The sequence below is a fragment of the Ylistrum balloti genome, unplaced genomic scaffold, assembly GCF_031769215.1.
Source record: "Ylistrum balloti isolate Yb309-2 unplaced genomic scaffold, AGI_CSIRO_Ybal_v1 Utg371338, whole genome shotgun sequence".
Taxonomy (NCBI): domain Eukaryota; kingdom Metazoa; phylum Mollusca; class Bivalvia; order Pectinida; family Pectinidae; genus Ylistrum; species Ylistrum balloti.
In genome coordinates, this window is record NW_026782711.1 from 848,467 (window position 1) to 874,854 (window position 26,388).

Genomic DNA, 26,388 nt, shown 5'->3' on the forward strand with positions numbered 1-26,388 from the left:
TACCTGTACATATATCTATATCAAAGTGTACAGATATTTACCTGTACATATATCTATATAGAGGTGTACAGATATTTACCTGTACATATATCTAACTAGATGTGTACAGATATTTACCTGTACATATATCTATAAAGAGGTGTACAGAAATTTACCTGTACATATATCTATATAGAGGTGTACAGATATTTACCTGTACATATATCTATATAGAGGTGTACAGATATTTACTTGTACATATATCTATATAGAGGTGTACAGATATTTATTTGTACATACATCTATATTTTGGCGTACAGATCTTTACCAGTACATATATCTATATATAGGTGTAGATCTTTACCTGTACATAAATCTATATAGAGGTGCACAGATCTGTACCTTTACAATTATCCATATAGAACAGATCTGTGGGTTGTAACTACATTGCTAGGTTGCTTCATTTTTCATTGTGCTTTTTGAAAGATGACATGCAATGACTCAAAATAAACAAATACAAAACCTTAGTCTTTCTTCATTTTAAATTTTCAAATATGATTTACAGGGTTGTTAGTGTTCAGCCAAAATTATTTTAATTATGGTTTTATTTTATTTCATTCAGGAATTAATTTTAGAATTTTCATTTAATGATATTGGTCGAACGTCAGTCTTCTTGATACTGGAAAAGAACTACTTTAATCATTAATATACAGAAACAACAATGAAAAACTCAGTTTACAATGGATTTACCTCATTTATTTTCTGGAAAACAGTGTCATGAAGAAAATACCAATTTAATAGTGTAATATATTACTCAAGTATGAGTTCAAAATTAATGGGATGATTCAAACAGTTGCTGATACCATCAGGCAGGGAAGGTATCAATGTACAAAACATGGCTAAACAACTACTGACACCAACAGCTGTCTGTCGGATCACTTACATGGTATCTAACAGGAAAAATCTGGTGAAATAACCTCACCAAAATTTACACAGGAAGGTACAACTATAAGAATACTTGTTAGTAATCACATAACATATTAAAATCTGTCTAATGTGATTGATAGTCTTGATGTAAATCCAGTATCGAGGCCCATCAAGGTTATAATACATTGTACATAATCATTATGTACAATTGATAAACATCAACAACTCATCAAGTATACCTTCTGTGGCCCCAATCTGATGATCTGATAAAAAGAGTATGTCTTAACAAAATGAGATTATACATCCATACAACCACAAACAACTAACAATAATATCTTAATTTTATGAGAGATCAATGGGAATTCATGACAATTTCATGCAGACAATTTTCAGTGGTCAAATATCATAATCAGCCATTTGAATCTTTGGTTATCTCCAAATTTGCAAGATGTTAACACAGAATTAAATGTATATTGGTAATATCAATCCTACACTATGTTACAATCTGATATCAATTATTTCCTTTTGAAACAACATTTAGGTTGCCACATGATTATCTTTCTATTCAATTTAAAATACATATAAACGCTTGATTTGTCCATACTTGTATCAGAATCCCTGAAGTCATTTGTGAACTCCAAAAAAAAATTCTGACCACTAGTTGATCTAATAATTATTGATGTTAAACATTTAAACATGTCCTCGAGATAACAACAATGTTCAATGTGAAACAAGGGTGACAGTTTTAGCCGATAAGTTTCCAATGTTAAATTGTCACAATTATACAAGTTAACACTCGGGTTAGGTAAGGTAGACTAAATACGTAAGGTTAAGAGGGTCGATATGGATCTATAATAAAAAGGTGGTTTCTGTACGACTCTATTCTCTGATTGCATTCCAAAATTAAGAGTCTTTCTGGATTACAAAAACATTCAGAATGGCATATCAAGGCACTCTGTAAACAGGTATATCCTGAAAAAACAGACTGATAATCCTACTTGCTTGTTACCTCACACAGAATCTTGGGACAATAGTACAGTCAGCATATGTCAAAATAGGACTTAATACATTATTATTTCAATCAGAGAACTGTCAATAAACTAGAGAAAGGGCTTGTATAGGCTTTGCCTGCTGCTCATTTCCCCTTAAATTTCATTGCTTTGTTTTTTATTTTTCAAATATTCGGGAAATGAATAAAAAAAAAAAAAAACAAACAAATTTCCATGCGTCTTTTTTAAAGGGAAGTCTTGAAAACTTTTTAATGTGTTACATTACTGGATGATACTGAATCCTGCAATCTAAATGCCTTTCTCAAAAACATAGTGGAAGGAGACTTGTGATTTAGAATTCAGGTTGTTTAGAATATAACTGAAGATTTTATTATATGAGAATATCATTACAAATTTTATCATCACTAAAAATAAAAACAACTTTGTATGTTATGTACATTTAAAAATGAAAAGTCAAAGTGACCTTGAAGATTGTCAACACATACATGTAACAGATGAAAACACCTGTAAATGGGACAATATTTTTTTCAGCAATGCTTTGAATTACAACGAAGCTTGATTACAGCTCATGTACCTTACAACCTCTTACTCAAAGTGGAACATGTACATCCGAAAAACCAGGTACTTAGATCTCTAAAAACCATGAATTAGTCTAATATCTGTTCTCATACCCTAGTTATTAAAAGATTTTTGAAGTCTGAACTAATTAACACAAAAACTTTTCTTAATTTACAGTGAACAAATATCCATTAAAAGCACAGTTTTTTAATTTTTCTGGATTTCAATATTTTTCATATAATATCTTTTGTAATATTGGACATCAATAATTTGTTTACTATAGAAAATATTTATTTTAATAAGCACTATATTGAAATTAAAGAGATTAAACATGATAAATCATCTCTCTAAGGCTGAAAGTGCCTGTTCAGTGTTTTGAAGGGTGAAGTATTTGTATTCAAGAATTGGGAATATTTTTTTTAATATTTTGCAATATAAACATGTAGGATTTTTTTAAAATAACAGATTCCAAAATTAAACAAATGAAAATAAGATAACAGACAGAAATCATAAAGTACAATATGATGAACTGAAGTACAAATCTATGTTGTATTCATTAACAGCAGTAACCAAGAAAATTGTCTTGGGTAATCTGTTCTTGGCCCAACTACTAGGATTTAGGCTGCATCTGCTCCACCCAGTTGAAATGGTTAAGGTGGTATGGAATTATTCCACTATACACTAAACCTAGCATTGTTGTCCAACCATTTCAACTACTTACGCAAAAGCACTCTTATGTACATTTCTATCAATTAAGGATTCAGCAACATCCTTACAGTAATGGCCAGGTGAGCAAAATTAGTTTTGATTAATTTTGATACAGATGAACAAAATTTGTGATTTTATATTACAACAGTTAACATCAGAAAATGATACAGCTCAACATATTTTATACACAGATATCTATTGTGTATCAGAGATTATATACAAGAAAGGTCCAAATATAGCTCCAGTAGCTAAGTTAGAGCTTACATGGAAATGTCACACGGACTGAGTTGCCATTATCTAGATTAATAATTTTTAAACATTGTGAAGTGCAATATACAAGGTTTGGTAGTATATATAGCGAGAGATATTTGATCAGTATAGAGGAAGTCAATAACTACAAAGCATCTCTATTCTAATTTGAATGTTACATGTATTTTGTTGATGCATTGAAGTATAAGAGGATTTAAAATGGCACATTTGGTATTTGAGAACCTATTTTTGTTAGCTAGTATGATTAAGAAATATGTGTTACAAATATGATGCAAAGTTAATAATCAAAAGCTATCAAAGTCACAAGGTATTTTATTGCAAATACATATTATGTCTTAACATTTAAACTTTATCATTAAAGAAAAAATAAAATACAAAAACAGCTTAAAAATACATAAAACTATCTTTAATAGTGAGGCACATCCATCAGGACATATCTTGATCTTATACTTTGATACTTGTACACATTTAAGTACTTGTTCCATTTACAAATTTCTGAAAAAATCATTATTGCGGTATCTCCCAGAATTTGTTTTTACATTGTAACTGATCACAAACAAAATATCTTACTATTAAAATGTAAGCATATGCAACAAATTGATTCTTCTTGTAACTATTGAAACCTATCGGTTTTTGAAATAATCTCGCTGAGTCCACTGCCATGGCCTCTATGTTCTGGAGAAATAGCACTACTCCTGTCCTATCTACAAACAAAGATGATATAGAACTGATATGCAATATATGTACAGAACAAAAATTCTGTACAATATGTCTGAAAAAAAATCACTACAACTAACTATTTACAAACATTTTTTTTATCTTTGTGATGTATGTTTGATCATCATTTCAAACCATTTAACTTCCTTATCTGAATTAGTCTTTCTAGTGCTGTGCAGAAAACTACTTTTAAAATTGTTATGAATATGAACACTGATTCAGCCCTTTTGTTTTGCTTATTCAAAAATGAGAAATTACTGTTGAAAATATTTTTATCATTTGGGCATGCAGCCTTAAAATGATATGTGTTGATCAACAAAACTATACAAAAAGATGTTACATATGAATAACAGGATTATCTCCCATGTCCAAATTTCGTCATTTGGTATTGCAACAAGAATACTGCAAAAGTTATTTTCGTATGGTTCTATTTCTTTGAGGTTGTATTTCAACCATAAAAAATAGTTCCACTGCAAGTTGAATCTAATGTAGAAATTCATATGTTCACTGTATCAACAGATTTTTTGCTCCACCCATGTACTGAATCCAAGTGAATTACATCGAAAGCTTACCATTTTACAATAAGAAAAACTTTAAAAAAATATGATTTTTACAAACCTGTGCAGGAAGGAAATTGCCATACAATGTCGAACCATATAACCTGTTTTGTAATACTTCATATTCCTTCATGTCGATGGCATGAAAAGTAGATCTAGGAAAATGGTCAAATTAACTTACAATGAGAAAATTTAGTTCAACGAACTATTTCTTTTTATAGTATCATTAAGCCATTTCAGTGTAGGAACAAAAACATATACATGAACTCTTTCCCAATAATCATTGGCCAATCTGATATTTGTCATGTAATCTTATGGTAAATAGCAAAATTAGACCTAGGCAAAAAACCTGTTATACAGTATTTAAATCATTAAAGAAACAAAGTAAAAAATGGTTTATCATAATGAGTTAACATATGGATTTGCATGTTCAAATGTCTGTATTTAAAATACACAAGGACATCTACACATCAAATAACTGATGTGGTAATGAGCTATTTACATTGAAATATGATGTGTGACTATTTACAGAAATTGAATGAATCTAAAATGGAGGGGGTCATCGATCATTTGACATTCTTGACATTTTTTCTGGTGGCTCATCAGAGTTTTCTCTCGTCATGTGTGCTGATGGAGGTTTGTTGCGATCCTGGTCCTCGTTTGGAGAGGTTGGCGGTTCAGACTTGACGTTGTGTCCTGCAAGGCTGATCCGCAGAGCCTGTGCTTGTGAGGCAGGGATCAGCAGGTTGTGTATTCCTGTCATTGATGAAGGCCCCAAACTACTACAAATACAATTCAAAGATACATTACTTCTTTGTTATCATTATCACATATATCTGAATCCCCATAAACAAGAAGAAAATATCTTCATGCAAGAGAGATTCAGTGAAAGCCATGTGTACACAGGATTTCTTCACATACATTGATAAACAAGAGGCCTAGCAGCCTTAATGTCATCCAAGATAAGAAAAATTTACTATTAAGGTTAAAAGGTAAGCTAGTAAACCAGTGTCAATATATACATGCCATCAAAATTGTCATCCTATAATAATAATGCTTACAACGTTATGCTCAAAGATGCAATTTTTCTATGAAAATTAAAGTAAAATTTTAAAAACTTCCTCCCAAGGAAAAAATGTGAGATCCATTTCAGTAATTTAACCACCTTCCATGCTTCCATTCATACAGAGCATTTGATTCTACCATGCCTAGGTGTTAAGGAGCAGATATTTGAAATTTAAGTCAATTTGGCCCCTTTATGGTCATTCAGAGTCAAAATGGGCCTACCAGCAAGCCCTCATCCTTCGCTTATAATTCTAAGTTTGAAATATGCTCAAAGATCTAGTTTTGCTATATTAACAACAGTAAACTTTACTCCCTTCCCATGGGTAAATGCGAGAACCTGGAGCCATGAAATTCATAATTTTGGTAAAGCACCTACAGATGCTTTAATTCATGAAGAGTATTTGAATTCTACCATATCTGAGTTTTGAGAAGAAGATCTTTTAAATTTTAGTCAATTTCATCACTTTTGGCCCCGCCCCTTTGCCCCTGTGGGATGGGGACTGTATGATTCACAATTTTGGTTCATCTTAGGTCAGGGAAGGTTTCTGCAAAATTTCATTGAAATAAGATCTGGAGTTTTTGAGAAGATGTTGAAAATATTAAATTGTTTACAGGTGCACAACATCGGATGAAAGTGATCACAATCAATCACCATAAGACCTCCAAAAAATCCAGAGAAGTATGATCTACAATGTACTTATTACCAGTTTTGCACTAAGATAAAGAAACAATACCTTGGAATAACAAAAAACAAGTTACCAGTCAAAATTAACAACTTTACTTATATCAAAAAAATAACAAAAAAAAAAGTTCTTGTAACTTATATTAATCACTTTTGTTAACCTAGATGGAAGTATATGAGGGGTCTTGTTGTGGAAGAAACTAGAGAGCCCAGGAAACACCACATTTGAATGTTTAAATTTCACATATAAAGTAAGAATGTCAAGTGTGAGACAGCAAAACTACCTTCACCATAAAAACTTTTTAAAATATCATGAATACACTTGGATAATTTTTATGACAGGATAAAGCTATAAAAAGACAATCTACAAAATCACTCCATGACAAAATTCAAAATTGAAATCCATGGCAAAGCAGTTTACAATCAGAATTCAAATTCAAAGTCCTCATGTACCCATTAATGGTCTCGAGTGTAGACCTCTTTGTACCATTTATGGTCTCGAGTGTAGACCTCTTTGTACCATTTATGGTCTCGAGTGTAGACCTCTTTGTACCAGTAATGGTCTCGAGTGTAGACCTCTTTGTACCAGTAACGGTCTCGAGTGTAGACCTCTTTGTACCATTTATGGTCTCAAGTGTAGACCTCTTTGTACCAGTAATGGTCTCGAGTGTAGACCTCTTTGTACCAGTAATGGTCTTGATTGAACAACTGATGCAATAAGCAGCAGTAATGAGTAGTAATGAAATGATACTAACCTTGGTGTAAATGATATTCCAGACGCCTGCACAGCCGCAGTGAGAGGTCCAGCTGATCCACCCATGCCTCCTAACAATTTGGCCAGGTCTGCACTATCTATCTGTAAGTCACCTAAACAGGAATAACCACTAAGCATAATCAACAACCTTTCCAACCACTATCACTGAGATTTTCTCTGTAATCATTCCACTTAGTGATTTGTCCAATATCATCTTAAATCATTTTTGACATAACACTTTATTGTGATGAGCACAAAATTGTGACACATCATGTCATAAAACTGATTGCAATGTTTTTATTTTTTGTGGTTTTTTTTTCTTTTCAGAAATCTGGGTCTCTCCAATGTGAATAAATGACATTTTAACCACAGAATACTGATTCAACAAACATTACAACAAACATAAACAACATAACAAGTTAACCAATCATTACTTGGATGGACCTAGATTTACAAGTGTTATCAATGAATCAGAAGACTCCCTTTCAAAACACGTGGTCTTATTCCCCTTGTACATGTTAAAGGGACTCTACAGACATATTGATTTTTAATTTCCATTCTTGTTGACATTTGAATGCTTTGCATTGTTTTTCTGCCTAAATCAAATGATACCAACATTACTAATACATGACAAAGTGACCCAGATTTCTGAAAAAAGCTTGCAAAAGAACATCACATCGGACATAATGAAGCTTGCAAAAGAACATCACATCGGACATAATGTAGGTGTTTTAGAGTGATCTATTACTTACTGGGTAACATGGCAGAGGGCAGACAGAAGGACGGTAATGACTGGGCTTGATTTCCTCCAGGTGTGGCATTACTCACGACAGGTGTGTCTAAGGTGGTCAAAGGATTCTTAGTTGCGACCTGCTCATGTAAATCCCAACATAACAGTGTATTAAGTACTTCATCCCTTCATTATACCATTATCATAAATATGGTACAAAATATGGAGTCAATCTTTACAGAAAAATTTAAAAATCAAATGTCATCTTTAGACATTAATAGAGAAAACAAAGCAGGTGTATAAATCAAAGTTAATACTTTGAATCCTGCATATTCTTTCCATATTCACCTGCACAGGTACTGAATGACATTAACTAAATTTTTAATCTTAATAAAAACTGTTTGCAAAGAAGAAGTATTTATGTTGGTGGTTTACTCACATCTCCTGGTTTGGTTGGTATCAGTACACGAAGGGAAGGTCTGCCTTTGCCGTCATCCTTACTAGGCTGTGTCATGACAGTGCTGGTTGTGGGGGCCGGGGACACTCGACTCACAGTGGCAGTCGCTCCACTCATCTTAATAGCTAATGTGTAAAACACAATAATTCATCTATATAAGATTTTCCTTAAACGTAAATAATATTGAAGTGTCAAATAACTTAAATGTGATATGACTCAAGCCTTCTGGTGGATATTAATATTAAATCATTGGGCAACTTTCATAAATTCAATTTGAAATGGACAAGAATACAAGATTGTGCTGAATTAAGTGAAAATCATCTAATATGATTGAATGTGATTTTTTTATAAAGCAGGAAAATTTTGACTGCTATGTGATTACAGTGTAATTATCATTATGATATCACAGTGATGTTGTAATATCTATCTTAAATGATGTTTAAGACACAACATCATTCATAATGGTAGAAAAGGTCAACATTCTAAGGTCAGTAGCTCAGCTTAATAACGATTAGAACTAGGTCTATTTACAGAATGCAAGTCAAAGAATGAAGGTTGAAAGAAATGAACATGAACATTAATGGGTCAAAGCAGCTTTTTAGGAGACATTTCGGAATAAAACTGTTCCTTTTTGTGTTTCCTTGACACCTTCTGCAGCCTAATTACTTGACTGTCTTTATCTTCGTTTTAAATCCTATAATCACAACCTTTTTAATTTTTCTTATGTTGTTGTTGTTAATTTTTTTCTTTATCAAAACAGAACAGACAGACATACATCTTATCTCTGAATATCATAACATTTCAGTGATATTTTCTCACCTGGGGGACTAGGTGAGACGTTGTGGGCTGCAGGGGGTTGTAGAAGTACCACAGTCCCTGTGGTGGGTTGCTGGTTAGGCACTGGTATACTCTGCGGGGTGAACACGTTAGATACACCTCCTGTTGGTCGGACTGGCACAGATACAGACATCTGAGGAACCGGGTTCATCTGTTAACAAGAATAGCAATGTATATAATCCACATATCCTTCAGTAAGTCCAGGGTGCCAACACATAATCTATTGGTGAACAACTCTGGCAATGCAAAATCTTATATAAAACCATAGCTGTAACCAGCATTTCTATTATACATTGGTAGACAGTCCATATACATTGTGTATAAAGATATCTTGATACACAATCTATATACATTGTGTATAAAGATATGTTGATACACAATCTATATACATTGTGTATAAAGATATCTTGATACACAATCTATATACATTGGTGTATAAAGATATCTTGATCCCCAATCTATATACATTGTGTATAAAGATATCTTGATACACAATCTATATACATTGTGTATAAAGATATCTTGATAGACAATTTATATACATTGTGTATAAAGATATCTTGATAGACAACTATATAATTTATATACATTGTGTATAAAGATATCTTGATACACAATCTATATACATTGTGTATAAAGTGTATCTGTGTACATTGATGTATAAAGATATAAGAGACAATCTGTGTACATTGATGTATCCCCAATAGACGATTTATATACATTGTGTATAAAGATATCTTGATACACAATCTATATACATTGTGTATAAAGATATCTTGATACACAATCTATATACATTGTGTATAAAGATATCTTGATACACAATCTATATACATTGTGTATGTATAGAAATCTGTGTACATTGATGTATAAAGATATCTTAAGAGACAATCTGTGTACATTGATGTATAAAGATATCTAGATAGACGATTTATATACATTGTGTATAAAGATATCTTGATACACAATCTATATACATGTGTATAAAGATATCTTGATAGACAATCTATATACATTGGTGTATAAAGATATCTTGATAGACAATCTATATACATTGTGTTGTGTATAAACCTATATACATTGTGTATAAAGATATCTTGATACACAACATATACTATATACTATATGTGTATAATAGACAATTTATATACATTGTATATAAATAGACAATCTGTATACATTGTGTATAAAGATATCTTGATAGACAATCTATATACATTGTGTATAAAGATATCTTGATACACAATCTATATACATTGTGTATAAAGATATCTTGATAGACAATCTGTGTACATTGATGTATAAAGATATCTTAAGAGACAATCTGTGTACATTGATGTATAAAGATATCTAGATAGACGATTTATATACATTGTGTATAAAGATATCTTGATACACAATCAATATACATTGGTGTATAAAGATATCTTGATACACAATCTATATACATTGTGTATAAAGATATCTTGATAGACAATCTATATACATTGGTGTATAAAGATATCTTGCTAGACAATCTGTATACATTGTGTATAAAGATGTCTTGATAGGCAACCTATATACATTGTGTATAAAGATATCTTGATACACAATCAATATACATTGGTGTATAAAGATATCTTGATAGACAATCTATATACATTGATGTATAAAGATATCTTAATAGACAATTTATATACATTGTATATAAAGATATTTTTAAAGACAATCTGTATACATTGTGTATAAAGATATCTTGATAGACAATCTATATACATTGTTTATAAAGATATCTTGATAGACAATCTTTATACATTGTGTATAAAGATATCTTGATACACAATTTAGATATATTAAGATATCTTGATAGCAATCCATATATATCTGTGTAATTAAATGCACATATTATACTTCAGAATTAAATGCATGGCTTAGGAAATAGACAGAATTCAAGTGTTTCATTTACCAGTGAAACTATGCAAGACTACAACAGCAAAATCAAAGCATAGTTCTCTTTCAGCAATAGCAACCCCAATCTTTGTTACAATAGTGACCTTAACCTGTTTGAAATCCTGAGGTTGTGAACAACAGAGCTAACATTATCACTTAAAGGCGAGTCTATAAATTAGGAAGCATGATGACGTACATGTGTAGGTGTACCCTGCTGCATCACACGGGCATACTCCTGGTCTATACGTTTATAGGACTCCTCTGTGCGTGGTGTCAAATTGAAATCATCATCATCTCCATCATCTCCATCCCCTTTTGTATCTTTTTTGTTCAGCATCTGATGAGAAAAGTATGATACAGGTGAAGAATAACTGCTCAGGAGATTAATCTTTCACTCAAAAATGATCATATCTTATATATTAAGTTTAATTACTATCAATGCCTACCCTTTAACAAAAGTATTTCAATGACAACACAGGTAATGACATAATGATTGTGGACAAAGTTTTTGTATGACAAACAACATCATAGTCAATATCGCTCTTAACAATAGGTTTTCTTTGATTTTCCATGTCATTGTCAACACGTACCTCAACAATGTCTTTGTTGGTCTGGCTGACGACAGTGTCATTGTACTCTGTGTACTTAAGCAAGACTTTGTCCATGTCTGAGCTGGCATATTGGTACAGCTTGTTGTTGGATGTAAATATGATAAGAGCTATCTCACAGTCACACAGAACACTAAGCTCATATGCCTTTTTCATCAGACCAAATTTTCTCTTTGTGAAAGTCACCTGTAAACAATACATATTAATCAAAGGTAAGGGGTCAAAGGTTACACATAGAAAAAAGTAATTGGTTATTTTCTGGATCACAGAAGAATAGATCAAAAGTTTCAGTGGGGTCAAAAATTATATTGAATCAATCATTTGTTAGGGGTCAGAGGTTATTCATTCATCAACAATGACTTTGAATTGTTCTAACAATTTTATTATTCTTTAGTCCAATCTAATTCTTAGGGGTGATTTAACAACAAGGAATACTATCTGGGTACATTACCTGTCTGTTCCTTTCATCATTAATCCTTTGGATTGAAATCTTCTTCCTTCCCATTGCTGATTGAGGTGATTACTGTTGCCTTGTGTTAGTATTGTTATCTTTATGAATCTGAGGCGTTTCCTAAAACAATAAAGTTCTAATATAAGTGTAATCCATTAGGGATACATTCTATATCTAATAACTCAAACACTTAAATTTGCTGAAATAATCCAGTGGTTTTAGCAATGGTTTTACTGTTAACTTCTACAATGAATAGTCTGGTTACTGTCTTTATCCTACAACAAACCCACAATTGTTAATAAAATTAAACCTAGCTGGACTTATTACAGGATAAATACAGTAATGTTTTATCTGACACATGGCTTCTATATTAACAAGAGATCCCAGAGGGATCTTGGCGCCCACCATTTGAGGATCTGTTTTCAGTTCTTGAAGATTTGTTTATTTTTTTCTGTTTGTAACAGGTGTTGTAAATGTTCATGAACTGGTCTTCATTGAATGTACTCAATGATGGCACAAGATATTTTTATTAAGCACCTATTAGCAAATGTCATTTGAAAAAGATCCCAAAGTATTATTAGATAGCAGTCAGTTACAGGTGGATAATGGACAATATGCTTGTGCTGTATTACTGTCGACATCCAAGATGGCTGCCTGTGGGCCACCTTGATTTCAAATCAGTCCAAAAAAGGTACAATGCACAACTAGGGACCAAGGGAAACCAATATCTATGAAATATCAGAAGGATCCATCCAGTACTTCCTCAGATATAGCAGTAACAAGATTTTACTCTCAAAATCCAAGATGGCTGCCTGTCAGCCATCTTGATTTCAGATCAGTCCAAAAAGGTATAATGCACAACTTGGAACCAAAGGGAACCTGTATATGAAATTTGAGAAAGATCCATCCAGTACTTTCCAAGAAATAGCAGAAACAAACTTTTACATTCAAAATCCAAGATGGCCACCTGTCGGCCATCTTGAATTCGAATCAGTCCAAAAAAGGTACAATGCACAACTAGGGACCAAGGGGAAACAGTATATGAAATTTGAGAAAGATCCATCTAGTACTTTCCAAGAAATAGCAGTAACAAACTTTTACTTCCAAAATCCAAGATGGCTGCCTGTCGGCCATCTTGAATCCGAATCAGTCCAAAAAAGGTACAATGCACAACTAGCGACCAAGGGGAACCTGCATATGAAATTTGAGAAAGATCCATCCAGTACTTTCTCAGAAATAGCGGTAACAAACTTTTACTTCCAAAATCCAAGATGGCCACCTGTCTGCCATCTTGAATTCGAATCAGTTCAAAAAAGGTACAATGCACAACTAGGGACCAAGGGGAACCTGCATATGAAATTTGAGAAAGATCCATCTAGTACTTTTCCAGAAATAGCGGTAACAAGAATTGTTTACGGACGGACGGACGACGGACGGATGACGGACGGACCACGGACGCAGGGCAATTTGAATAACCCACCATCTATTAGATAGATGGTGGGCTAATAATCAACATCTCTTGTCGTGATTTTTAGGCCTAAGATATTGGAATCCTGGATTCGTAATTTTTCTGTGGGACTTAACAAAATTTTGAGAACCCATGCACTCTATCTCTAAGCACTTTATTTTAAAGGAACACAGGAGCCTGCAATGCACAGTACATGCATTACATTTACATATAACATAAGACAGTTACTTATAATTTACCTACAACGCAATATTACATATTGGACAAATACTGGTTACACTTATATATATTAATATTCAATATCTCTGATATATATTAATATTCAATATCTCTGATATATATCAATATTCAACATCTCTGATATATATTAATATTCAATATCTCTGATATATATTAATATTCAATATCTCTGATATATATTAATATTCAATATATCAATCATTAGTAGTTGGATTTAGGAAAGTTTGTCAAATGAGACATTTAACCCTATAACTAAGGATAAACAAATATGAAAAAATACATAAAATACCGTTCTATATGTATACATACTGTAATTACAATATGTATCATCATCTATTCTTCATGATTAAAACGCAGCTGTACAGAAGTCAATATAAACAATGCTGTGCCGGTAGGTTGTCATGAGCAACTCACAGTATAAACAAAACATCCATCAATTGATTTTGTGACTTATCTTACCCTGGTTTATCTAAACAATATTACTTCCAGGTACCTTGCACACAATAGCAAAATATAGACTGCTTATACAAGTCTAGATTTGACTGATAACATTCCAAGAAAGAACCAAACAGGAATATTAAATCAATGACATAGTTTGATTTCTAAGACAGTCCTGTTATATATACTGATGATGATCTAACAGGTTCAAATACATAAGAGATGGTTTATCTTACTGTAAAATGTAATCATACCAATTTTCCCAGTAGAAACATAACTACCTGTCTATGAATTTCTTAATTGATTTTGGACCAAACATAATTTTTTATTACTTAATGATTGAACAAACGCATTAGCATGAATAAATTATAAATTTTACTTATGTGTATTACCCGTCATCAAATAGCAATACATATCTTTTTGAAGTTGGCAGTAATAGCAGGTGTCTATGGTCAAATAACTCACAGCATTTACTATCATTTCTGGTCTGTTTTAACATATATAATACACGATAAACAAATGTCACAAGCAATAAGGGAAAATTTTATCATTTCCTGTTCAATACCAAACATATATCTATATTTGGCCAACATGACAGAATACTGATATATATTTTTCAGTATATTTAATTCATTATAAAAGTAATATGATATTGGCTGGAAACAATTTCATTACCTATTCATCACATTTCTAAAAGTAAAAACATTACGAGGGAAAACTAAAAATAATCGTGATCTTTGACATGGAACAATAATCTTATACTTGACAACAGGACAGGGCAATTTGTATTTGGAATTATACAGTATTAACGTTTTCTTCAATTAACTGTTGATGTAACATCTGACAAAAACTCAGTGTACACAGCATATGTTACATTCAAACAAACACGGTTGGTTATTTAGTTATGGGTTTTCTTCCCTGCCAACAAGCATTCCAACTGACAACTTGACAAACAATAGACAGTAACATTAGTGTGATTGGTTTGTTTTGTTTGCTATGCTTATCACCCAATTTACAGTAAGGTCCATTTTGATGCCATCAGCTGGTCTCCCAGCTTGGTACACTGTTCAACATATGAGAAGTCCATTATTGCATGTGATCAACAGCAAATGCGGTAAAGTTTCTTACCCTTGGACACAACTATGGTAGCAGATAGGTCTTATTCTAGCTTCTGAGAAGCACAAACCACTACATCTAGGGAGTGTTTGGACAAACACCTCAGATCTTCATGTCTACCGACTGTGCAGTCACATAATATAATCATACATGATGTGTATATATCAGTTTTCCCTAAATTTACAATTTCCTATATTTCACTTCACTGACAAAAATATAATAAACCCTATTACTAAATAGTACATGAACTGAATACATATATGGTGTTGTAACAAATGTTTTTAAGTATTCCTGTGTATAAGGGGCATTCAAGTTCTATTTTCCTTATGGTTTTTAATCATTATCAAAATGTTAATGAACAAGTCCTATTTCTCAGAAACAGAGTGTATATACTGGTAGTGTATTCTATAAATGTAGGTTAATTCAAAGCCAAGACAAACATGTATACCTTTGATACAACAGTCGCACTGCTTGAATTCATTAACATTATTATGGTGTGACAATATTCTTATTAATTTAAACACTGTATCAAACTTTTCCGTCTAACAGATATCTTTATAGTTTATCTTCCATAGATTAAAAAAAGCAGCAGACATCTTTGTCATTCTAAACAGACTTACCTGACTCACCACATATATAGCACTTTCTCCAATCTAATAGATTATAAATACAAAGTGAAACTAGACAAACTGCGTAAATAGATTAAAGGAAAATCCCCATTGACTCAAGTATATAAAACTATTTTTTAATTGCTATCCTGAACTTTGAATTCCTTATCATATCATGTATTATTTATACCTTAATGGTCCTACTGAATTTTAAATCCAGGTGCACACACTCCATAAAAGGTAAAACACTACATACCATAGTTTGTACAAACTACACCAGTTAAGTTTTGTACACCCTATAAAATACCTAAGAAAATCAAGTGTATGTATAGAGTGAACTACTTCCCATCCCCAACTAGTGTTTGTCTTATCACACATGTACACCAAAGGAAGGATGGATATTACATTACAAACACTTTCATCTATTAAGTAAATCTGACTAATTAAACATCCTGGTCATCAAACATAGTGAGCTCATGAAGAATGAACAGTATATATAAGCCCTGCTAGGGGACCTACCTTACTTCTTACTCAATGTTGGGAAATGGGCCTAATATAGGAAAATGAAACAGTATGGAGTTATAAATAATATTGAACTGGTATCTGTTATTACCTTAATATCATTACAAAAGACAACACAGTGTAATCAATTGTCTATACATGGTAACCCATTGAAAACTGGTTTGGGGAAGTTTCTATGGTAATCATCATAAAATCTGTTATTATTGTTTTAAAAAATCAAGATATTCTACTTAATTTTGTTATTCTTTTTTTATTTTTGGGTACAGCATATTTCAAGAAAACCTGACATGAAGTATTTAAGTTTTATCTTTTAACTGCTATTATATAATTACTTCAGTATTTATCTTGGTGCATTTTAGTCATTAGTGAACATGGATATCTCGACACAGGAAAAGTATTTCAGGTCAATGAAAATTTACCTGCACATATGTATTGACACTGGACAAGATATGTGTTAAGACTGAATGACACACAAGCCTTTTCACAGAACATAAGTAATCTTAGCTGCCACTGCCACATGAGTCAGCAGAGAATGCAGTATTACAACAAAGCCTAGCAGCTATCACGGGTATTGCACAATGATCAGCTAACAAGTGTAGGTTTTGAAATGAAGCCAAGTAACATAAGTATACCTTTATGATTTACCTGTGAGTGTGTACACAGTACATAGGACACCTGTAGTGGCAGTCGGTAGCAGACTTGGCTTGACAGAGGTATATGACTGCCATGTGGGACAGTCAGACATGTTCTGACCTGAATAGTTTATAAACAATTCCTCGACTGCTGATGTCATATTTTTGTATAGTGGGAATTTCCATTGTTTCCATAAAAAGATTTACATATCATAACACAGGTATGGACTGTGTCATGCATAAATATGACTTAAATTTGTTATCAATGATTTAGTAAGTCTGTACATAGACAGGATGAAGCTGTACAGTGACACACTTTTTAACCCTGGTTGAGTGAAATCCTTGACAACCTACAGTATAGATATAAACTCTGGGATTTAAACAGTTTTAAATGAAGATGTATACATTTAATCATTTTGATCTATAATTTAGAAGACTTTATCTACATTCACGTCTCTTTTACAAAGTTATATCCATCTAGATAATAAATCAGTAAATGTTCAAGGCATTTGCCTATGTGTGGTTTCCTATAAGTAACATGAATATTTAGTAATAAGTGTGAATTTTAACTACCTATCTGATATAACCATTTCCCTACCACATCTAGCTTTATCAAAATTTAGCTGTCAAATGATAACAGAACATTGTCAGATTCATTCATAAAAATCCTTGTAACAGGCAGGTTATTCTTCATCATGATGAAGGTTTTAGGAAACTCACAGCAGAGAAATGTCTTTGATTATCAACATAGACAATAAAATATCAAAGTGAAAGTACTTATAAGTATGTTATACATGTATATAATATTACCTACTTGTCATCTGATGATTGTATTTCCTTTTACACAAAAAATTGATAAATGTAATTCATATATAATTATAACAAATTGGAGCAGTCAAATACATGTCCACTCCATGCGCACAGCATCAACACCAAACATTTCAAATCATACAAATTTTTACAGTAGAGATTCATAACACACTATGACCATACCAGTACTTCTCCAGAAATGTAGTGATAACCTGAAGGCCAGTATGCTTTACTGATCAACCTCTGATAGACAAATCAAAAACAAGGAAGAACCAGCATATTAAATTAGAGAAAGTTACACTCTGTGCCTCTAAAACAGAATTGTACTTTGGTGTTAAATAGGTTAGCAAGTTCTGTGTTGGTTTTGTATACCATGGTGTTAACATGCAGTGGTGCTGCCATGGTGTTGGGTTGGTACATTGTATACCCTGGTGTTTAGTTGGTATACCAAAGCGTTGGGCTGATTTGTAGGGTAACATGCCATGGTGTTGGGTTGGTACATTGTATACTCTGGTGTTTAGTTGGTATACCAAAGTGTTGGGCTTATTTGTAGGGCAACATGCCATGGTGTTGGATTGATATACCCTGGTGTTTAGTTGGTATACCAAAGCGTTGGGCTTATTTGTAGGGTAACATGCCATGGTGTTGGGTTGGTACATTGTATACCCTGGTGTTTAGTTGGTATACCAAAGCGTTGGGCTGATTTGTAGGGTAACATGCCATGGTGTTGGATTGATATATCCTGGTGTTTACTTGGTATACCAAAGCGTTGGGCTGATTTGTAGGGTAACATGCCATGGTGTTGGATTGATATATCCTGGTGTTTACTTGGTATACCAAAGCGTTGGGCTGATTTGTAGGGTAACATGCCATGGTGTTGGATTGATATATGACAGTTGTGGGTTGATAAACCATGATGCTGGGTTAATATACCATGGTGTTGCGTTGTTACACCACAGTGCTAAGTTGAAGTACCATGGTGCTGGATCGATGTACCATGGTGTTGTGTTGTTACACCACAGTGCTAAGTTGATGTACCATGGTGCTGGATTGATGTACCATGGTGTTGTGTTGCTACACCACACTGATAGGTTGATGTACCATGGTGTTGTGTTGCTACACCACACTGCTATGTTGATGTACCATGGTGTTGTGTTGTTACACCACACTGCTAGGTTGATGTACCATGGTGCTGGATTGATGTACCATGGTGTTGTGTTTCTACACCACACTGCTAGGTTGATGTACCATGGTGTTGTGTTGTTACACCGCACTGCTAGGTTGATGTACCATGGTGTTGTGTTGCTACACCACACTGCTAGGTTGATGTACCATGGTGTTGTGTTGTTACACCACACTGCTATGTTGATGTACCATGGTGTTGTGTTGTTACACCACACTGCTATGTTGATGTACCATGGTGTTGTGTTGCTACACCACACTGCTATGTTGATGTACCATGGTGTTGTGTTGCTACACCACACTGCTAGGTTGATGTACCATGGTGTTGTGTTGCTACACCACGCTGCTAGGTTGATGTACCATGGTGTTGTGTTGTTACACCACACTGCTAGGTTGATGTACCATGGTGCTGGATTGATGTACCATGGTGTTGTGTTGCTACATCACACTGCTAGGTTGATGTACCATGGTGTTGTGTTGTCACACCACACTGCTAGGTTGATGTACCATGGTGTTGTGTTGCTACACCACACTGCTAGGTTGATGTACCATGGCCCTGGGTTGATGTACCATGGTGTTGTGTTGCTACACCACACTGCTAGGTTGATATACCATGGTGTTGTGTTGCTACACCACACTGCTAGGTTGATGTACCATGGTGTTGTGTTGTTACACCACACTGCTAGGTTGATGTACCATGGTGCTGGATTGATGTACCATGGTGTTGTGTTGCTACACCACACTGCTATGTTGATGTACCATGGTGTTGTGTTACTACACCACACTGCTATGTTGATGTACAATGGTGTTGTGTTACTACACCACAATGCTAGGTTGATGTACCATGGTGTTGTGTTGCTACACCACACTGCTAGGTTGATGTACCATGGTGTTGTGTTACTACACCACACTGCTAGGTTGATGTACCATGGTGTTGTGTTACTACACCACACTGCTAGGTTGATGTAGCATGGTGTTGGGTTGATATACCATTGTGTTGGGTTGTCATTCCATGGTTTGTGCCTGATATACCATAGTGTTGGATTAAAATGCCATGGCGTGGGGTTTTATGGGTTGATATATATGCCAGTGCTGGGATGTTATTCTATGCTTTTGTTAATAGATTCATGTCACCATTGTTTTCAAATCTGTTACAATACTCTTTTGCATACATTGTACATAAAATTTGAATGACAGTCAATCGCTAAGTGGAGAACTGTACATAACATACTGACTTATTTTTGACCAGAGTAGATTACAATTAACTTGCAATTGTAGAAGAAATGATATTGGTTAATAACCCTGATTAACAATCTGACACCTTCATGTTAAGCAAGTAATAAATTAATTGGGTAGCCACATGTATACATATCTACACAACAGTAAGACCTTACACTTCAGCATACCCTTAACAGCTAAGTCAAACTTCAAATACAGCATTTTTTTCTTTGGCACTTTGTAGTGAGAGCTGTTAGACAAGTGGGTGAAGGGAGGTTTATGTCTCTGTATGTGCTGGTAAGTAATCCGTGCTAGTCTTTACAAGTGGCCTATACATGACCCCGTCGTCTCTCATCCTAACCAGGTCTATCACAGATGGGTAACACATGTATGCATCTGCAGTCATAGACCGTTACAAAGCTCTCTGTTTGACATATCTTTATTTTGGAATTTACAACTTTGTTGTATCATGAACATGGTCAAATATTTACATATCTTGACTATCATATTAATTATGTTTATTGTCAAGGACAATGTTGCTGCAAACTTGATTAATAATCTTAAAGCTTATCATAGGTAAATAACACATACCTGGTAATAGACCACTATTTACTTTTCCTATGGGTAGATTTTTCAACCATTGCAAGCCAAATTTCTGAAAAGTGTGTCATTTTTTTAAAGCAAATATTTTTAAACAGTTGATTAGATTTCCGTGAATATACATATAGCATGTCTCTTTGGTTCCATCTGACAACTAATATCAGAACTACACAGTGTAGATATCAAGCCAAAATGAAATATTGACAGTTGTCACATATCTATACAAATTGGGTCAATATAGCTAGGTCAACAATGAACAATCTTGTGAACTGTAATCAAGACCGGTCTAGAAACGAGGCCAATAGATTCAGAATGATGATGATGATGACAAGGATACATATTTTGAAAAAGTATAAATTAAGTGACCTCAACCTGAAGATATTTCTTTCAAAGAGGTAACATCAAAATTTCCAATACATCCAATCTTCATCTTTGTCTAATCATGAACAAAAGTGAAGCTTTATTTCATGAAAATTACTACATGAAAGTGCTAGAGGATGACAGTAATATGGTAAAAATTTCAATTTGAATCAAAGGAAATGATCTGACCATTAACCGATGACTGCAATCTACATGAAACAAATGATTATGTGGTTGTGTCCATAGCCAGCTGACGTCATTCTCTGAGGCTTTACCAAAATTAATACATACAATAAGATCTGTGATAGATCTTGGTGCCCACCATTATTTGATCTTTATTTGTTCTTAAAAAACTGGGTCTTTTTCCTTCTTTCCTCAGTATTTACTTTAAATTATATCAAATTCTAAAATTCCTTTAAGGAATAGTGATCGTCAAACAGACACAACAAGAGACAAAAAGAAACCTGCATTAGAAACCTGAGATATCTCTCCCATACTTCTCAAGAAAGAGCAATAACAGAAATTCTATACAGACAGAAGGACAACAAAAGTTAGGTGATTTTTAAAATGGCATCTGGGTCACAAAAAATGATGACATTTCTCTTTTAAAGCCTTTCTGTAATAATTCCTTTTTAACAGTGTGAGGAATATTGACACCTTCAAGGAAATATCAAATGAAAAATGCAACTCTCAGCTTTGAAATCAGCTTTAATTATTTTGGAAGTATCTGTCCAAAGGTATTAAAGGATATATGGATAGTAAAGTGCAATCAAACCAAACACAAAACATGGCATGAAGGATAAAGTCTCATGGGCAGAATGCCATCAAGAGAAATAGAGTTCAGTGTCTTGCCCCCAACAGCACAATGACAATCATACCATACCAGTCATGACATGGGTACCAAATTGTATACAAGAAAGGATGGAAGCAACCATCTTACATGAGGTCATTATTTAATACTCAGCTGGTGCTGGACCTTTGTAATTACCTTCTGTAGCTCTTTTTGATAATTGTTTTAATGTCATTTATGCAATGTCTTTGTATTATAAATCAGTATTTTATCATGTTATAAATCTATTGATAAATTCTTCAAATAAATTTATTAATCTTAAAAACATGTAATTAATATGTACTTTATGATTTATTAAATAAATATTTTGGTCAATCATTACGAGTTGAAGATTTACCTGTCCAATACGTGTAACAATGTTTATTAAATGATTGGAGGTGATATTACACAGGTCACATGAAAGTTTTGACAGTTAGTGTCATCCTTAATTCAATGGACACTTCTATATAACCAACATTTCACTTCGTCTGGTAACTGTCAGCTAAACACAGGTTTTATTTACAACATGTCATCACACGACATTGAACTAAAATTCAGTTCCATTTAGGATGTTACTGATCTTAAGAACCATGGTAAAAGGTACCACAAAGTAAGATATCACTGCTTGTCTAAGCTTCTAGTACTAGTAAGTAATAATAAAGGATTATAAAAGGAAATAAAAAGACTGGTTATGTATTTAAAAGTTCAATAATTTTATGTCACAAGCCTTCTGTCAAGTAACATAATGAATTGTATGATATGCTTAATAAATTGTGTGTTACATTGACATTCTAGTAAGCATTTCACTCATATTTATGAAGAATATGGTAAGCTCTTTAATTAACTTCAAATCAAGACTAGATTTAATTATGACATCAGATCTATGATATAACATGTGTCTTAACGACAATGGAAGATGACATGACACAGCAGGTAGATTATATGATGAATATGTGGTTGACTGGAGCAGAGGCAGAGTGATATTTACGTCTATGATTGGCGGTGCGTTGTGAAAAACAATCTTGCTACCTAACTATGAAATGCATCATGTATATCAAATCACCCAAAATTTCTTTTCTATATGATATGATTTAAATTTTTTAAATAGGATGCAAAAAGAAACAGATACCGATTTTGTGCTCCTTGCTACAACCTGTACAATAAATTTTCTCATCGAAATCTGTGCAAAATGAAAGTCAAAAGGTCTTAACACATTGGAAAATCATCTGGTAGATATACCTAGGTTATCAATACCAGCTGAAATGTATTTAGAAAACATAAATATCAAAACCTACTTCAATGACAATTGGCCATGGACCCAAACTCAGCTTGATAAAAAGATATTGGTATTGTAAATGATATGTCCAATGATTCGGAACAAAATACTATTGACATCGGTAACAAATTCATGATACACAAAATTTTAAAACTAAAAAAAATTATGCAAAAAATAGTTGTTAACCAGGAAGTAAAACAAAAAAATGATGTTTAAATTTATATTTCCCTATATATAAGTGTTTGTTTTTTTTAAAAAAAACGACCAATATAGTTCTTGATATGTTAGATTTCACGTGAAAGACTTATGCTTTATATAAGATAAGAAAATCATCGCAAGACAAATATCTTGACCGATTATCAGTCTTTGGCTTTTCTGTCCAACACAACTAAACTCAAATTTCCATTAAAATTTTACGAGATCGATGAAAAGATAGTTTGTATCGTAAATATATATAAATAGGTAAATGAAGTCACATCAAATATCCAAGGATATTTTGATAAAAATAGAATGGCAACTTCCTTCCACACTCTAACATTACTGCTGATGAAATGTCCAATCCAAACCCTGAACTAGAAAATGTCGGTTCGGTTTGTTTGTAGGTCAGTCGATCACAACCGACTAGAATCTTACCTCCGAACTCCACGTCAACTTTTTCAACTTAAGAGGCTAGATTCACCGGAGTTTCTGTGGAGAGAAATAAACAACAATTGTAACACGGCGGATTCTGACATTTTCTCGGACAGAGTGTCATTCTACTTGCTGTTTGATACAGAAACGAAACATGGAGTCGAAGAAGTTTGCGGGCCCTGTTTATCGCAAAGCAACCGGATTTTAGCAACAAACAAACCACCATTTTTGTCGACATACACATTAATATTGAAATATATATTACTTAAAACATAAATTTCAGTAGATCAATGCGAAGAGTTTATAAAAATAACCAAGCGGTTACTATTTTTACTAACCAGTAGGATCCTCCACTGCAAAAATCCGCAAGTTGTGCTATTTTGGGCATGGAAATTACTTTGGTATTTATAGCAATATCCAATATGGCGATTAGTACGCGGATGGAAATTTGACGTCATAGCTTCGTGAAATTACAATTTTGACTTTAAAATATATATCAAGTAAACGTTTTTGAACATTGATTTCAAATTGAAGAACGCTTAGCAATAAATATGAATTAAATCATTAAATTTGTAATAAATTGTGATTTGGATATAGAACTATGTTTTGTAACATTTGAGGATGTCTTGACAACTTCCGGCGTCGTACTTGGTCACCTGCTCTCAAATAACACTGAGGTAATCGCCATAAATATATATCCAGACGATATACATTATACAGTCCAAAGAAAACTATGTGCATCATTAACTTGTCTTTGGGTGTTATATTGAAACAATATTATTAGGGTTTGAACGTTTCATGTGTTCATTTGTATTATTTTTTGACAAGAAATAGAAAAGTAATAATTGACGGGAGGCAACTCGTGGAACTGACGTCAAACTTGTCTGGACATGAAACTAGTATGTCTGCTGTTGTCGGAGAAAAAGATACTCACGTCTCTCTAATTTTGAAATTTCCGTTAACTATTGACTATGTTGTTTTTGAAAAGAAAATAACCATAAACATCAATAATAGTATTTCGTAAGAAAGCAAAATTTTGAGGTTGCATTTATAGGTGTTATATTCCCCATGCTTTGCATGTCGTCAGGATGGCCGAGCGGTCTAAGGCGCTGCGTTCAGGTCGCAGTCTGGTTCTCCAGGCGTGGGTTCGAATCCCACTTCTGACACTCTCTTTTATTTTTTTAACATGTAAATTAAACAGTACGCTATGTTGTTGCATGAGTGCTTGATTCAAATTATTCTGAAATCCATTTTACATAATAATAACGATCTGACACCGATGGACATGGACGATGGAAAAAAATAAAAGAGTAGAATAACAGTATTTAAGTTAGACCTTCTGCAGCTTCATTACTTAAAATAAGAAAATGTACATGTATACTCTATAACCCTGTTGTAAAGCCTGAATTTGATGTGCCATACATTACGGCATCTTCTTGTACTGGCTTCGGTGTAGGTTGTTACCGCGCATTTTGTATTTGTTCATGGTGTATGAGGAATGCCACATTCATTTGAACTCTGCCGGGAAAAGACTTCAATGATTAAAATTTCAAAGATTTTATAGGAATGTTTTTACAAGATATTTATAGATATCCTTGGTATTTTCAGACCGCAACAATTCGCTCTATGAATATTTCGAGAACTGGTGTGCATTGTTCGATTTCTACGCGGGATGATTTGTTTAGCTTTTTCTTTTTTACTTCTCTTTAACTGGAATCTGAGTTCAAGGAAGTCCATAGACAATCAATTGTTCTGGATAATACGGCAGCTTCCTCCCGCATGATTTTATATGAGGCTTATCATCGGCTGAGGAAGCTGCATTCAGAGATCATGTGTTGTCTAGGATATAATCTTAGGCAAGGCTGGACTCAAATCATTGCATAGGAAAGCAAGGGTAGATGCGATATGCTGCATACTAATGCCAGGTTCCTCTGCATAATTTATGGAATAAAGTTGTACAGTTGTATTCTAAACTACTGTACAGTTAATGCTTTCCACTCTCCGCATGTTAGTCTACCGAGGACGAGAGCTATAACGAACACTAATAAGTGACAGTGATAATAGGACTTTGTTGGGAAAGTTTGTATGTTTATTGGGCTTATAGTATCGTCCGTAGTTAGTTACTGCCTTCCTGAACGAGATACAGGGCCCATTTCATGCAATCCAGAGCATTAGGTGTATAATCGCCGACCAAAAGATACATTCACGATAGTCCACACC

The 26,388-nt window shown here is 33.5% G+C and overlaps 2 protein-coding genes and 1 non-coding gene across 4 annotated transcripts; 2 read left to right on the plus strand and 1 right to left on the minus strand.

Annotated features, from left to right (window-relative positions):
- Positions 1-713: 713 nt before the first annotated feature.
- Positions 714-24,519, minus strand: LOC132562057 (myocyte-specific enhancer factor 2C-like). 2 transcript variants are annotated; one of them, XM_060226781.1, is made up of 10 exons: positions 24,507-24,519; positions 24,172-24,225; positions 12,240-12,359; positions 11,771-11,974; positions 11,377-11,517; positions 9,234-9,402; positions 8,397-8,539; positions 7,980-8,097; positions 7,229-7,340; positions 714-5,508 (listed from the first exon to the last, which is right to left on the minus strand). In XM_060226781.1, the coding sequence occupies exons 3-10, from the start codon at positions 12,291-12,293 to the stop codon at positions 5,286-5,288; spliced, it is 1,164 nt and encodes a 387-aa protein (XP_060082764.1). In that variant the 5' UTR covers positions 12,294-12,359; positions 24,172-24,225; positions 24,507-24,519; the 3' UTR covers positions 714-5,285. The 2 variants fall into 2 exon arrangements, with proteins under 2 accessions (XP_060082764.1, XP_060082765.1); XM_060226782.1 differs by lacking the exons at positions 24,172-24,225; positions 24,507-24,519 and adding an exon at positions 16,300-16,326.
- On the plus strand, positions 19,064-20,224 carry LOC132562085 (uncharacterized). The gene has a single exon (XM_060226815.1). It carries the CDS (start codon positions 19,064-19,066, stop codon positions 20,222-20,224), a length of 1,161 nt encoding a protein of 386 aa, XP_060082798.1.
- A 731-nt stretch (positions 24,520-25,250) lies between the features above and the next one.
- Trnal-cag (transfer RNA leucine (anticodon CAG)) lies at positions 25,251-25,334 on the plus strand. Its single transcript has one exon. It is a non-coding gene; the product is annotated as a tRNA-Leu (tRNA).
- Positions 25,335-26,388: the final 1,054 nt, after the last annotated feature.